Source organism: Castor canadensis, chromosome 2 (genome assembly GCF_047511655.1).
Source record: "Castor canadensis chromosome 2, mCasCan1.hap1v2, whole genome shotgun sequence".
NCBI lineage: Eukaryota > Metazoa > Chordata > Mammalia > Rodentia > Castoridae > Castor > Castor canadensis.
The window spans coordinates 81,572,882-81,588,217 of NC_133387.1; the positions used below are offsets into that span (position 1 = coordinate 81,572,882).

A 15,336-nucleotide genomic window follows, 5' to 3' on the forward strand; every position below is an offset into this window, starting at 1 on the left:
ATTGCTAGATTAATAACTGAGGCCTAATCTAAGATTCCTCCAATTTTTGTCTTGTTCTTTATGATAATAAGTATTCCACTAAACCTTACCTCATGGCTGTATGACAGTTCCAGCTTTTTACCTCTATGGTAGTATTACTCTCTGTAACTAATGTCTAGTTAGTTATCTGAGTGTATTCTTCAACTCCATCCCACAGGCTTCATTTGTGACTTGACTCTGTTCCCAGCCATCACCCTGTCGAGCAGGATTTGGAAGAGAGGTTTCTTGTATGATTGCACAATTACCTTGTAGTCTGCAATAAGGGTTTCTCTTCTACTCCTTAGCTTTTTGATTATCAAGCTGACTTCAGTCGCTGGTGGCATAAAGAGATGAAAGCAGTGAAGTTTCCATCCCAGGGAACCATCTTTGATTATTATCTGGACCACAAAACTAAGAAATTCTTGCCTTGGGCCGACAAAGTCCCCCAGTTCACTATGGATCCAGATGTGCCTCTCCAGGTAGGTGTGTGGAACAGCAAAAGTGTAGCAACATGTGTGCTGATTCAAGCCTTGCTTAAAAGAAGTCTACCTTTCTTTCTTGCCAGATGAATAAAACATTGTGTTGAGATTCCCTTAAAGAAAAGAATCTCATCCATAGAAATGCTTAGTGAGATGTCTTATATTTCTGCAACCTCTTCTTTTATTATTTCAGATTAATTCTATGATAACAGCTTTCTTAATATTTTCCTAGAAACTTAGTGAGTTTTGTGAAAATTGGAGGCATAGTCCAGTTAATTCAATAATTCTTATTTCTGACTAATAATTTCTTAGCACTTTTCATATATAACTTCCTTCCTTTACGCCCCCCAGCCATAAAATGAATATGTTTAATCTCAACTCATGTGTTTCAAATTCCCAAGGCAGCTGACAAATGCAAGGAAATGTTTTTCTTTACTGTTTCTCTTCATAGACTGATCATCTACATTTCTCTTAGATTGAGTTATTCCCTGTCTTATTCTGCTCTAATCTTATGTTTATTTATTATATTTCTTTCTCAAAATCATTATGATTCACTTCAGACCTTGTTTTAAGTAGTGCTGTGTGAATACAGTGTAGGTGATTTCTACAACATCAGCAAGGAGACAGCTAGTGTCAAATGCCAGAAAACCCACAGCATTTGTTTCCTATACTGTACAGCCCTCTCTCCTAGCTTCTGGTGTTTGCCAGCAAGCTCAGTGTTCCTTTGCATAGCAAAAAGACTCCAGTCTTCACCTGACATTTTCCCTGCTTTTGTCTCTGCATTCAAGTCTGTCTGCTTTACCTGTATTAGTTTGCTAGAATAATCATAACAAAGTATTACACCCCAAGGGGCCAAGTGGCTTAAACAAGAGAAATTGATTTTCTCACAGTTCTGGAGGCTGGAAATTCAGGCCTGACATGAGGCAGGTTTCATGTCTCCTGAGGCATCTCTCCTTGGTTTGTAGACGGCTGCTCCTCACTGTGTCCCAGCTGGTCTTTTCTCTGTGTATGCATCCTTGGACACTATCTCCCCCTGTGCCCCAATTTTCTCTTTTCACAAGGACATCAGTTACACTGGATTAGGTTCAACCCTAGTGGCCTCATTTTAACTTGGTCACCTCTTTTAAAGACTCTTTCCAAATACAGGTACAGGGAAGGAGGGGTGTTACAGGAGACAAAATTAAACCCATAACACTCTGCCCTTTGGACCCTGCGAGTTCATGTCCTCCTAACATGCAAGATACACTCAATCCCCCCAACACCCAGAAGTCTTCCTTATTCCAGCACCAACTCAAAGTTCCAAACGTAGTATATCCAGTATCATCTGATTCAAGTGTGAGAGAGACTTGGAGTATGGTTCATGCTGAGGAGAAGTCTTCCCCAACTTTGAGCCTTCCCCAACTTTCCAATCTTCTTAAAAAATATCATGATGGGAAAACCATAGCATAAACATTTTTATTCCAGAAGGAAAAAGTGGAAAGGGAACCCCTAGAACTTCAAAACTTACCAAATTCAGTTAGATTGTTAATGCTTGAGAATAATCCCCTCTGGTTCTCTGGGCCCACTGGGGTAGCAGTGTTACCCCACAGTCTCAGTGGCAGCCCCAGCCCCAAAGGCTCTAGACAGTGGTCTTGTCCCTGAGGCATGGGGTAGAAGCATCCTGGCCCATGGAAACTAAAGAAGTAGCCCCACGTTCTGGAACTGAGGAGGAGACATCCTTGTCCCCAGGCCTGTGCCTTCTCAGACCATGGTAGCAGCAAACAACTCTGCTAATTTCTCAATTTTCTTTGGAGTCATTTTCCCCTTTGTCCTGAAAGATAGCACATTTGTAACCAAATGGAAGACATTTTTTGTACTGAACAGTCCAAGAAGTCCTTTAGCCTTCCTTCATTTTTCTTTTAATTCTGTCCCTTTTAATCCAAGCTGGGAGACTAGGGCCTCTCAGTCCCCTTCAAGGAATAGAGACTAAGGAGATACCCAAAGTACCTCTACTAGGCCCTGCCTCTTGAACACATGCCCCTTCAGGGGTCACTTATCCAAACCTTAGCAAGTGGTGACTTGAACAGAGTAGGGGCGCTGCCAAGAAGGAAGAAGCAGAGAAATGGGTGTTGGGAGATGACCAAAGATGCCTGTTGTAGCTGCTTTATGAATTATGAAATCTCTCTTCTTGTGCAATCTACCTAGAATTCAACCTACAATATTATCTAACAGGCTGAGAACGAGCACTCAACCAAAAAATACTGAAGACATAAAAACTGGCACCTTAGGCTACACTTTAACAATATCTTTATTCAGCAGAGAGCCTCTGAGGACTTTGTGCTTACTGTCCACACAGCTATTCCAAGTGTGGTATTTAACCTACTAGAGGAGAACCACAGGGAGTCACTAATAATAGCCAGTAGTAACATTTCATTGGTGTAAATCAGACCCTTTTCTAAGAGCTTTTCATAGATTAATTTCCTCTTTACAACAACCTCATAAGGCATGGAATGTTACTAGCCCCCTTTTATTTATGGAGAAACAGAGATAGATATTAAGATATGTATCTGCAGTTATATTGCTAGAAGTATAAAATGACTAATGTTTCTAGTTGAGGGTATTTTCAGAACACTAGATTTAAAATTTTTAAGCTAGAAATTTCTAGGCAAACCAAGAAGAGCTGGTCACACTGAAATAAGCAGAGTAGGATTCAAACCCTGGCAGTCTGGTTCTGGAGTTAACACTCTGGAGAGCCTTCTGTGTGGGAGGAAAGACAGAGCTCTGGCTCCAGATGAACTCAGGTTTGAATCCATTTACCACCACTTGCTCGCTAGCTTGGTCAAGTCACTTAAGCTCTCTGAGTTTTAGTTTCATTGTTTCTGAAGTAGAAATAATAATGAAAATGTCCTCATTGGTTTGCTGTAAATATCTGTGTCATGTTACATACGGGGCTTAGTGGAGGGTATTAACTACAGTCCACTAAGCCCCGTATGTAACATGGTATTAACATGGGAAGAAGAGAGCCAGGAACCAAGGTAAAAAGCAAAAAGATAGCAAATACACACAAAAAAGGAGGAAAAAAAATCAAAAAGTAGGACTGTTTAATGTGGCATAGAACAGTCTCTGCCCATTCAGGAAGCCTAGAGTATCATGGCAGTTAATGACTTTGGAGTAAATGTATCATGAAGATGATCTGGAATGATCTGTAACATGTTCAGTTGTATTCAGTATATGCTAGCTAGAAAAAAACTTCATTTGTTTATGTATCATTTATAAACAACATGACTCTTACAAGTAGTTTTTCCCCCTTTTAAGTGAGGCCACCAAGAAATGCACTCACATGTCAACTATCTTTTAATCATTGGGTAGAACTTGATTTTCCACATCTACCATTCTCTGCCCTCATCTTATATTTCAATCTGTGTTCCCTAGTTCTAATTTTTTTTCTTTGTGTTCTTCATTTTATTTTATTCTATAAGCCATTTCAAATTCCTTGTGAAACAATATGGTCTATGAATTAATAAATAACCAATTTTCAAAAAGTAGAAAGGAAGCTTTAATTTTGAGCAAGGTAATGCATAGTAAGTTTCAGATTTGTGAGTATTCTACTTAAAAGCTGTTTTTTCTCCTACACTGGTCTCTCCCACATTGGCATGGATTGTACCATTAAATCTCATTGGGCCAAGGCAAGGTCTCAGCTCTTATTCATTTTTTTTCTTTTATTCATATATGCAAACATTGTTTGAGTCCTTCAGCTCTTATTCATGTGTGGCTTGACTTCTCAATCTTTTTGTCAGCTTCCGAAGAGTGGGGATACTGTCTTGATGTTCACTGTACTTCCTTCCATGCCTAAGATGAGGTTGGGGAGAGGATAGGCCTTCTGTGACAGGGAGCCTGAGGGGCTGGTCCTTACTTTGGAAAATATAAATCAGTGCTTATGCTGTGGTGTTTTGATGGTATCACCCAATTTCTCTCCTGAAACTGTGATGTCTGATCTCTGACAACTCAAAACTGAAAATCAGATGGACTCTGTCCTACTGCATGTTAAGTTGAGCTGAGAATTCTTTAGATCTCAATTCTAAAGTGGCAATGTGGGGTCAGATAGAAAATTTTGGAATGCTTCTGTGTCTCTCTGACCTTTCTCTCACTCTATTTTTTTTCCCCAGACAGTTCTGGTTCACACATCAGAAACAACTCGTCTTAGATATTTCTTTGAATTGTTGCTTGAGAAAGGAAAACCACTCATGCTAGTAGGAAATGCAGGAGTTGGAAAAACAGTCTTTGTGGGTGATGTGCTGGCTCATCTCCCTGAGGACTACATAGTGTCCCATGTGCCTTTCAACTACTGCACAACATCTGCAGCTCTGCAAAGTAAGCGACTCTCCCTTTATATTCCAGACATGAGATCAGAAGCTGTCGAGCTGGGGCCTGCCTGCAGCCCAAAGAGAGTACTGTCTTCCCTAGGATTCACACATCTTGCTTAGGCCTCAGATGAATTTTTACTTATTATCCTCCTGGGTAAATATACTTTGTTTAAATATCATCACAGTATTACTGAAATATTAGCTTTTTATTTCACTCTTGGATTTATTTGGGTTACTGTACCCTTTACAGCAAAAACTTTACATCCACAGAGTTAATTGTGTTACTGTAAACCATTTGGTTACCTTTAATTAATTTCCTGGAGCCCAACAATGTAAGGGTACACTCACAGAAGGAATTATTTATGGAAAATTCATTAAAATTGTATAGATGCAATGACAGATCACAGTTTGTTAATTAAATCTTAATATAAGTATAATTTCAGGCTATTGAATAAATATGTCAGTGTCATCAAAAGAACCACACAGCTCAGATTTGGGGCATTGTCAGTCAGGAAGAGCACATGAGGTGAGCATGGGAAGTAAAGGGAAAACAGTATAAAAAGTTGGTGTTGGTAGTCTTGTCACTGTCCAACAGGGCATTATATGGGGAGGAGGGGCAGAAAAACTATTGTCTCAGTTGTTTAATTGCACAGGGGGGGTTTATCTGATATGTCCATACATGTATACGGTGTATCCTGACCAAATTCACCCCCTCTATCACTCCCACCTCAACCTCTCTACCCTCTTCTTAAAACAATTTCAGTAGGCTTCATTGTTCTATTCTCGTACGTGTATGCAAAGTACTTCTCAGTAGTTTATTGAAAACGTTGAATTGCTCTGAATATGGGTTCCTGGAGTGTGCATATGTGCATGTGTATGTGTGTTGTTTTCTTAGGTATATCAGTGGAGACTAATAATAAATTGTCTTGCACATTGATATCAACTCAGCCAATAGTGATCTTTCTGTAATCTCTTTAATCTCTTTAATCTGTTTGTCTTACTTATCTTTATGAATGGAATAGTTAGAAGGCAAATTCAGCATTATTTCATCCATTTCTTTAGCAAATACATATGAATTACTTTTTCCCAGGTCTTATATGTGGCACATGTTTTTCGTTCATAGACACAAAGGAAAGAAGCTACTGTTCAGTAGTTGAACAAATTATGTGACTATGGTGTGAATGTATCTTGCTAATTCCCAAGAGGGGTACAGACATGGAAAAGATTTGAGATGGTATTAATATGGGAAATAGTTATAATTGTCAATGTACTATGAAAGAGAATTTCAAACATTTGAGAACAGGTGATATAGGAAAGAAGAGATTTAGGATAGAAGGTTCAGCGTAAGCAAATACATGGAAGAAAAGATTGTAGAACACATTCAGTGATTTGAATCTGTAAGATTCAGTGTGATCAAGTAGATGATGGAAATATTGGAATGAGGACCAGGTGGGAATTCTACTGCAGATAGTGTCCAGATGGACAGCTGGCCAAAGATCAAAGCGTTCTCTGGAACAAGGGGCTATAAGTGTTAAAATTGGGACAGTTCACAGCAACCTGATAGCTGACCACCATAATTGGAGAAAATGCTGAGACACAAGCTGAGGAGACGGCATTTCACTTGGTGGGGAGTGGGGAGCCATCAAGGAGGAGCAAGGACCTGACTAGGTGGGAGCTGCCTTGGGGAAGAGGAGTCTGAGATAGGGAGAGCAGCTCCCTTGAGGAGTGTCCTAGCTGAATGTAATGTAGCCCTAAACCAGAGTTGTAGAATGGAGGTATCAAGTTGAGAATATAAGGAAATGACATGAAGTACCCTTTACTGGCTGTGGTGGGGCAGACAGAAGACCAGGAGATAGATTCCCATGAGGCTTTGCATGTGGGAGGGTTAATGCCTATAAGCAGGAACACAGAATATAAAGGGAAAGAGGTAGGGAGGAGATGATGTTAAAAATGAGTTTGGAAAGAGGCAGGTGTGGTGTTAGCCAAACATCCAGGTGCCAATGGAAGTAATATGCCTCCAGCATTTGGAAAGGTTGGTCTATTGCTTGGAAAAGGTATTATTCATTGTATACTTCTTTGCTTATTCATTTGCTCATTTAACAAATGACTTGATTTTGTCATCATCAGGGATACAGCAATGAATATGGTAGATTCTTGGCCCCAAGATATTTGTAACCTGTTTAGAGAGTCAACATGTAATTAGATACATACAATATATTTATATTTATATGTATATTATATACAATATGTAATCAACACAAGTCATAGGTATATGAAAAATATAACTTTATATACGGGTAGTTTCTATATACACTGTTTTCTGGTGCTTTGTGCTCCAGTGGCCCAGGAAGAGAGCTATGGGAGACTTTCTTGAGTCATTCCTAGATGTTTCTGCAAGGGTGAAGGAGAAGGACGACAGACCAGCCAGTGGCTGGACCAGCAGAGGGCCATAAGTTAGAATGGTACAGAGGAGAAAAATGCACAGATCAGCAATAAGGTGCCTTCAATGAGATGTCACATGCATATGTTAAAGTCTCCAGAAAAAGCGAGTTAGAGTAACCTCTGGCAATAGGAAGGAGGTCAGCAGGAAGCATGACATAGAAGAAGATGGTCAGTGACACATCTCTGGTATTAAACAGTGGATACATTATACTCATAACCATGGGAAGAATGAACCAACAGAAGAGGAGATGAATATGGGGGAAAATAACTTAAGGTCAGAAATTTTACCTTCTATCTGTCATTGGTAGACAGTATTATATATTTATTTCAGGAATCCTTGAGAAACCTCTAGAGAAAAAAGCTGGTCGTAACTATGGTCCAGGAGGGAATAAAAAGTTGGTTTATTTCATTGATGACATGAATATTCCTGAAATGGACTTATATGGCACTGTTCAGCCTCACACTCTGATTCGGCAGCATATAGACTATGGACATTGGTAAGCAATTCCCTGTATTTCATTCTCTACAAAAATCTGGTAGAAAGGTGGAATTATCCCCAATTTCTTACACCTTTGGGGTATACTTTGTGTTTCTTTCCATCAAATGAAATGGAATAATTAACCTTTGTATCTTTGGAAGAGTGGATTGAAAAGTAACCTAGAAACACAGTGTCCAGAAATAATGTCCTCTTTAAGAATTATCTCACATTGTACTGTTAAAGAGAAGCCTGACCTTATTCTGTAGGATGTAAACATTTGGTCATACCTAGGCATTGCAGTCTGCAACCCATGACTGTGACAGGGTGAGCCGTGTCACATCCATCACACCTTGCTGTGGGTTCAAGATCATTTCTACCCAGAAAGAGAAACCACACTAGAATCACCGAGCAATAATAGTTTCTATTGATTCGGCTTCAGATCTTGATTTTTGGCATCCACAGAGCTCAACACAGAGCTACACTTTGGATGTCCCCGAGATGAGGCTCACAGTTCAACCTCAGAGTGATTGTCAAGATAAGGTGCCTGTTTGTGATAAAATCCTCCATAAACTGCTGAATTTCATTGTTTTTTTCAGCTCCGGTTTTTAGGTGTAAGATTCTGTTTTGTATCTTTCAGGTATGATAGACAGAAGGTCATGCTTAAAAAAATCCACAACTGCCAGTATGTCGCCTGCATGAACCCCATGGTGGGCAGCTTCACGATCAACCCAAGGTTGCAGGTAGGAGTGCTTGGTGCTCCTCTCTCCCACAGCCTCCGACATAATATTGAAAACTCTAGGTCTTATTTCTTGGTGCTTTAGAGTGCAAAGTACGATTCCTGCTGGACATCTGGTTATGCACGTAAGCTTTTTTTCTTAACTGGTATAGTATTTTTAGAGTAGTTTTAAGTTTACAGCAGATAAGTTGGAAGTACCATATTCCCATATAGACCCTCATTCCCTTAACTTCATTTTACCTGATTACTAGCCTCTTGCATAGTTATAATTGACGAGGCAATGTCGATGCTTTATTATAAAGTCCTGAGTGTCCGTTAGGGTTCATTCACATGGTGCTCATTCTTTGAGTTTTGACAAATACATAACAAGAGGTATCCACCATTACAATATCAGTCAGACTAGTTTCCCTGTCCTAAAACCCCTAAGTTCTGCCTAGTCCCTCCCTCCCCTCTGAAGCCCTAGTAACAACTGATCTTTTAAAATATTTTTTCTGTTTTATTGTTGTAAAATACACATTACACAAAGTTTACCACCTCGACCATTTAAAGTATACAATTCAAGTGGTAGTAGATGCATTCAAAGTGATGTACAACCATCACCACTCTCCATCACCAGAACGTTCTTCATCTTGTGAAACTGAAACTGATTTCCTGTTACTCTCCTCCAGCCTCTGACAGTCACCATTCTACTTCCTGTCCCTGTGCTTTTGATAAGTGAAAGCACACAGGATTTCTCTTACTGTGACTGGCTTGCTTACTTAGCATAGTGTGCTCAGGGTTCACCCACGTAGCATGTTGTAGAAGTTCCTTTTTGAGGCTGGATGCTGTTCTGTTGTAAGTACTGTATACCACATTTTTGTTTATCTATTCATCCACTGGTGGACATGTGGGTGGCTTCCACATTTTGGCCAGTGTGAATGATGCTGCTATGAACATAGTGGTTCAAATATTTATTGGAGACCCTGCTTTCAATTTTTGTGAGTATCTACCCAGAAGTGGAATCACAAGATTTTATGGTAACAGTGTTTTTAGCTTTTTGAGGGGCTACCATTCTGTTTTCTACAGTGGCTGCATCATTTTTCATTTCCACCAAAAGTGTACAAAGTTTCCAATTTCTCCACATCCTCGCCAATCCTTGTTAGATTTTTACTTTTTCTCATAGTAGCCATGCTAACAGGCGAAGTCAGTTTTGCTTGTGTCTCCCTGATGTACAGCATCAACATAGGCAATGCCGTTAAGCTCTTTCCTTGGCCATCTTCCTTAGAGAAATATCCATGGAACACTTTTGAATCGAGTTCTTGTTGTTACCAAAGTTTTATGAATTTTTCTCTGTATTCTGAATATGAATTTCTTAAACACTGATCTGTTTACTGTCTCCACAATTTTGCATGTTTCAGGTTGTCATGTAGTAGAATCATATGGTACATGTCTTTCACTTAGCTAGCAATATGCCCTCAAGTCTCCTCCATCTCTTTTCATGGCTCGATAGATCATTTCCTTTTATTACTGAGGAGTATTCATTGCATGAATGTACACAGTTTATTCCTTCACCCAATAAAGGATAGCTTGATTGCTTTCAAGTTTTGGTAATGGAGCATAAAACTACTATAATCGTGTATGTGTGATGTGTGTGTGTGTGTGGTGTGGACTGGGGTACAAATCCAGGACCTACACATTGTTCCACTCCACCAGCCCTTTTTCGTGTTAGTTTTTTTTTTTTTTTTTAAGATAGGGTCCTGCAAACTGTTTGCTCAGGATGACTATGAAACACTATCCTCCTAATCTCTCCCTCCTGAGTAGCTAGGATTACAGGTGTGAGCCTCCGGCACCCAGCTGTGTGTGTATTTGTGTGTGCATTTGTGTATGTACACATATCAGCATTTTAATAGTGACACCAACCCCCCACGATTATACATACCACAGTAGCACACAGTGGTTACTTTCTCACTTGTCTTGAGTGAGCCAGGGGTGAGCCGGGGGACTGCTGATCTTGGCCTGGCTCATGGATGGGCATCTGGTGCTTGACAGTTAGCTAGTCCGTGATTGGGACACCGTGGCTCTGCTTTTTTGTGTCACCTGTCCTTTTGCAGGCTTATAAGATTCATGGAAGTCAGAGGCTTAAGCAAGCAGGTAGAACCAGGCAAGCCTCTGACAATGACTGGCATGCTATCGTCTTGCTTCTACCCCGTTGTATAAGCTCAAGTAAGTCACCTGGCTAAGCTCAGGATCAGAGTGGAAGTCACTAAAAGTTACATGGTGATGGGCCTGGGTACAGGTTGGAGTGAAAAACCTAAGCCATGTTTTACAATTTTCTGGTAAACTATAATCTCTATTTTGTACTATTTATGTTTTTCTTTTCAGAGACATTTCACAGTGTTTGCATTCAATTTCCCGTCTTTGGGTTCACTGAAAACCATCTATGGCCAAATCTTTAGTTCCCATTTCCAGCAGCAAGCCTTTGGTCCATCAGTCCTCAGAAGTGGCCCCTTTTTGATCCAGGCAGTGCTAGCACTCCATCAGATGATAACACAGAACTTTTTACCTACAGCTACTAAATTCCATTATATTTTTAATCTGCGGGACCTGTCAAACATCTTCCAGGTATCTTGACTACTCTTGCTTGAGTAGAGGAGTAATTATAGCAGTATTAATGACATTCATTTACAGAACTTTAGTTTAACACTATGCTATGTAATTTTTATATTCTTTCATTTTGTAGTCATAAACTTCTGTGTTTATGCAGGTTTATTCCTTGTTATCAACAAGTACAGTGGTTCCCCTTAGGCTGCATTGTGTATGAGTCTCTTTGTGCTGCCATAAAACAAAATACCCTGGATTAAATAATTCATAAGTTATAGAGATTTATTCCTCACAGTTTGAGAGGCTAGGAAGACCAAGATCAAGGCACCAGTAGAATCAGCGTCTGGAAGGAGCTTGATTGGGCTTCCAACATGGTGTCTTCAACACTGTGTCCTCCCACGGCAGAGGGGACAGAAGGGCAAAGGGGATGAACTCCTAGCACCTCTTGTATAAGCTCCCTTTGCCCTGCTGGCTTGATTACTTCCTAAAGGCCCTACCTCTTAATACTATTATGGCAGCTATGTTTCATGCATGAAATTGAGCAGGCATTCAGAGAAAGGAGTGACTTAGCAATAGGAGCAAAGGTAGAAATCTGGACTCCTTTGAGTGGTGAGGGGTTTTTTTCCTTCAAAATAAGAGCACTTGTCAAATAGGAGTACTTGGTCATGTTTTTGCATAAAACATTTCTATGCAATTTTCAAATACATATTGAGAGAAAGTATAAAATTTTTAAACTTTTGGGTCATTTTGGTTTGATATTAAAGATTACCTTGTTTACCTGGTGTGTTAAGTCAGCTTTCTGTAATTATACCAAATACCTGCTATAACCAGCTTATGAAGAGAAAAGGTTTATTTTGACTCACAGTTTTCTAGGCTTTGGTTGGCCCCATTTCTTTGGTTCTGTGGCACCACATCATGGCAGGAACACACAGTGGGGCAAAACTACTCACCACATGGTTGGGAAGTGAGAGAGAGAGAGAGAAAGGATCTGGGTCCCACTAGTCCTTTCTAGAGCATGCTCTCCATGACCTAACGACCTCCCAGTTGGCCCTGTCTCTTAAAGGTTCCAGCAACTCCTCATAGCACCACACATGGACCACTGAGGGATACTTAAGATCCAAACTTAGAGCATCTAGTAAAGAGATGATGTTTATGTATTGAGTCTATAAGAAAAATATTAAAGAGAACTGAAGGTCTAGAATTCCTCAAAATAGGAGCAGTTTTTATTACAGTAAATGTAATTGGAGGGTGACTTAAGATTTAAAGTTCCTTTATGAGAGAAATAAATATGAAAACTTTATTAGATTTCTTCATATTCTTAAAAATCTGTTCAGAATCACTCCACAATTGCCTCACAACCATGGCCCAGCATTAGATAATAACTTGCTAATAACACCAACCATTTTCTTTCACATCTATATTTTTAGCACTTGCCAGGAAAACTATGCTTAATAAAGTATTGCTTAAAAGCAGAGTTTTAATCTTAAGATTATCTGAAGGAGAAACTACTTTTATATGTACATACATAAATATGCCTATTTATGTTTCTTTTAAATTGCTAAAGTTAGTATACAAATTAAATAAATGTTAAAGGTAATTTTATTTGGAATGTCATAGTTTTTTGAGTTAAAGATGTTTCCATTCTTGCCTTTTAGGGGATTTTGTTTGCTTCTCCTGAGTGTTTAAAAGGTCCAAATGATTTAGTACACCTGTGGCTTCATGAATCTTCCCGTGTTTATGGAGACAAACTGATAGACACAAAAGATTGTGACTTGTTTCAGAAAAAAATGCTGGCCACTGCTCATAAATATTTTGAAGTAAGTGTATATCAGGGGTTATTGCTGGCTCTGGCATAGTTGGTATTGGAGCCACAGTTAGAAAATGACATAGGTGAATTGTAGGAGAGCTTACTTTTTACAGTAGCTGGGCTTTGAGGAGGCACTGGGTCTGGATTTAGGAACACTGTCCCACCTACTCATGCATAGAGCCACAAACTGTACCTGGACAGGCTGATCTGCCCAGCTGAGTCTTTCTGGGTGGCTGATACATCACAGTTTTCCCTTCCTCATTCTGCAGGGTGTCGACAGTCATGCACTGCTTCAACAGCCACTCATTTATTGCCACTTTGCTAACAGCGGAAAGGACACATGTTACATGCCAGTGAAGGACTGGGAAGGATTGAAGACGATTCTTACAGAAACGTTAGACAACTACAATGAACTAAATGCCTCCATGCGCCTGGTTTTGTTTGAAGATGCCATGCAACATGTGTAAGTTGACTTAACAGTGTTTTTTCACAAAAGCAAAAACAACCAACAGTGCACAATTGTTCTTTAGCAGATTGAACTAAGACTCTATCAGTACTTTGTTTCAGGTTCTTATCTAATGTTTGTCATACAACACTAAAATATACGTGTAACTATTAGGTCACAACCTTACCATCTTACATATAGGCACATTACATTCTGAAGTTCCGTTATATCCATCCAGGATTTCATTTTATTTCTGAAGCCCTGTTAGATAAGAATGTTAAGAAAGAGAACAGAAATGATTGTTCAAAATCACATAATTTGTAAGTGGCAGAGGCAGGACTCGAACCACCTTTTATGAATTAAGCAGGTTGTGTTGAGTGACTACTGTATACCTGAGAAGAACATGGACGGTTTCTTCAGTACCTTTGGGAAAATTAGAAAAAAAAGGACTGGTTATGTTTTTTTTGTCATGGGGTAGAGCACGACTGACAAGACACTCACTCACCCCCTAGATTGGGCACTTTATGTAGTGTACATTATGCTACTGTCTCCAGCATCCCTTCTGTCCGTCCTCATTTTCGGTGCTGGGGATACAGCAGTGAACCCCATAGGCCAGTCCCTTCTTTAATGGAGCTTACAGATCAATACTGTGGATGGACAGTTAAAAGGACATGAACAATAAGCGAGAAAAATACCAAAAAGTAATGTGTCATGCTGAGAAATAAAGTAAGTGGATTCTGAGAAAAAACCGATACAGGTTGAATATCCCTTACCCAAAATGCACAGAACCAGAAGTATTTAGGGTTTTTTTATTTTGGAACTTTTCCATATATATAATGAAATATCTTAGGAAAGGATTGCATGTCTAATCACAAAATTCATTTACTTTTCATTTACACCTTATACTCATAGCCTGAAACAATTTTTTACAACATTTTCAATAAACCTGTATTGTGATTATAACATGTCTTATAAGGTCAGGTGTGGCATTTTCTTAAAAGTTTAGGATTTAGAGTATTTCAAATTTCAGATTTTTGGATAAGGGATGCTCAGATTGTATTTGGATTCTCAAAGAGGGACTGGCTATCTGTGGGAGGAAGTGACATTTAAGCTGAGCTCTAAATGATAAGCAGAAGTGATGGAAATATCTGGGATGGAGAACATTGCAGACAGAGGCTGATTTCATGTGGCTGCAAGACAGGAACATTCTAGAAACATAAAAAAGGGTAAAGATGGCTAAAGCATAGAGAAAAACCAGGAAGATGATTAAGAGTGTCTGTGAGGGCTGTAGAAGGGGGTTTTGCAATGCAGCAACATCTGGGTTAAGATGGAATGAAAGCCTGGCTTTGGAGCTCAGGGTTTCTCTCGTAGTATAGTTTTCCTAAGGTGCTTCTTTTTTGTGGTCAGTAAAGTGAAATGTGATGGGATAAAAAAACTTGTAAAAATAATGTCTTTTTGGTTATTAGAGAATTTTGAAAATGTTCACATGGGCTGGTCCTAGTATAAGTGACCCCAACTTTATTTTTTTCAAATAAACATCAATGTGGATTATACAGTGTCTGAATTTCAGAAAAGCAACCTAGAGCAAATGCCTTGGCATCCAGCTTTTCATACTTGAGTATCTGTGTGCTTTTATGTTGCTCTTCTTGATATCTGTAATGCAACTGTGGCCTGTTTCTTCCACCATACCCATATGTCACTAATGTTTAAGTCAAAGTTATTCATAACTGAAAAATAGAACAATGGTGTCAACATCTTACGCACCAGAACCTCTTGAATTCTGTACAAGAGGGGATGGTAAAAGGCAACTATTTAATCTCCAGGAGTAAAGCACACGGAAATGTCTGTTAGTCTAAACAAATTTCTTTCCAAGATGGTCTCTCTTGATGTCCTTGATCTTAAGTCCTGACATGAAATTGGAATCTTTCATCCTCATCAAAAACAAAAATTGAAGTTTAGAATCAAGGACTTCTGTATGTTTTCAAGTGTGGTGGTGAGTGATAAAGTA

General features: G+C 39.3%; 1 protein-coding gene across 1 annotated transcript in view; it reads left to right on the top strand.

The window, feature by feature from the left end:
* Nucleotides 1-15,336, top strand: part of Dnah11 (dynein axonemal heavy chain 11) — a 302,556-nt gene that overhangs the window by 155,170 nt on the left and 132,050 nt on the right. The window contains 7 exon segments of the mRNA XM_074065140.1: nucleotides 324-497; nucleotides 4,643-4,847; nucleotides 7,614-7,779; nucleotides 8,398-8,500; nucleotides 10,858-11,097; nucleotides 12,732-12,893; nucleotides 13,153-13,346. Coding sequence (XP_073921241.1) covers nucleotides 324-497; nucleotides 4,643-4,847; nucleotides 7,614-7,779; nucleotides 8,398-8,500; nucleotides 10,858-11,097; nucleotides 12,732-12,893; nucleotides 13,153-13,346 — 1,244 coding nt within the window.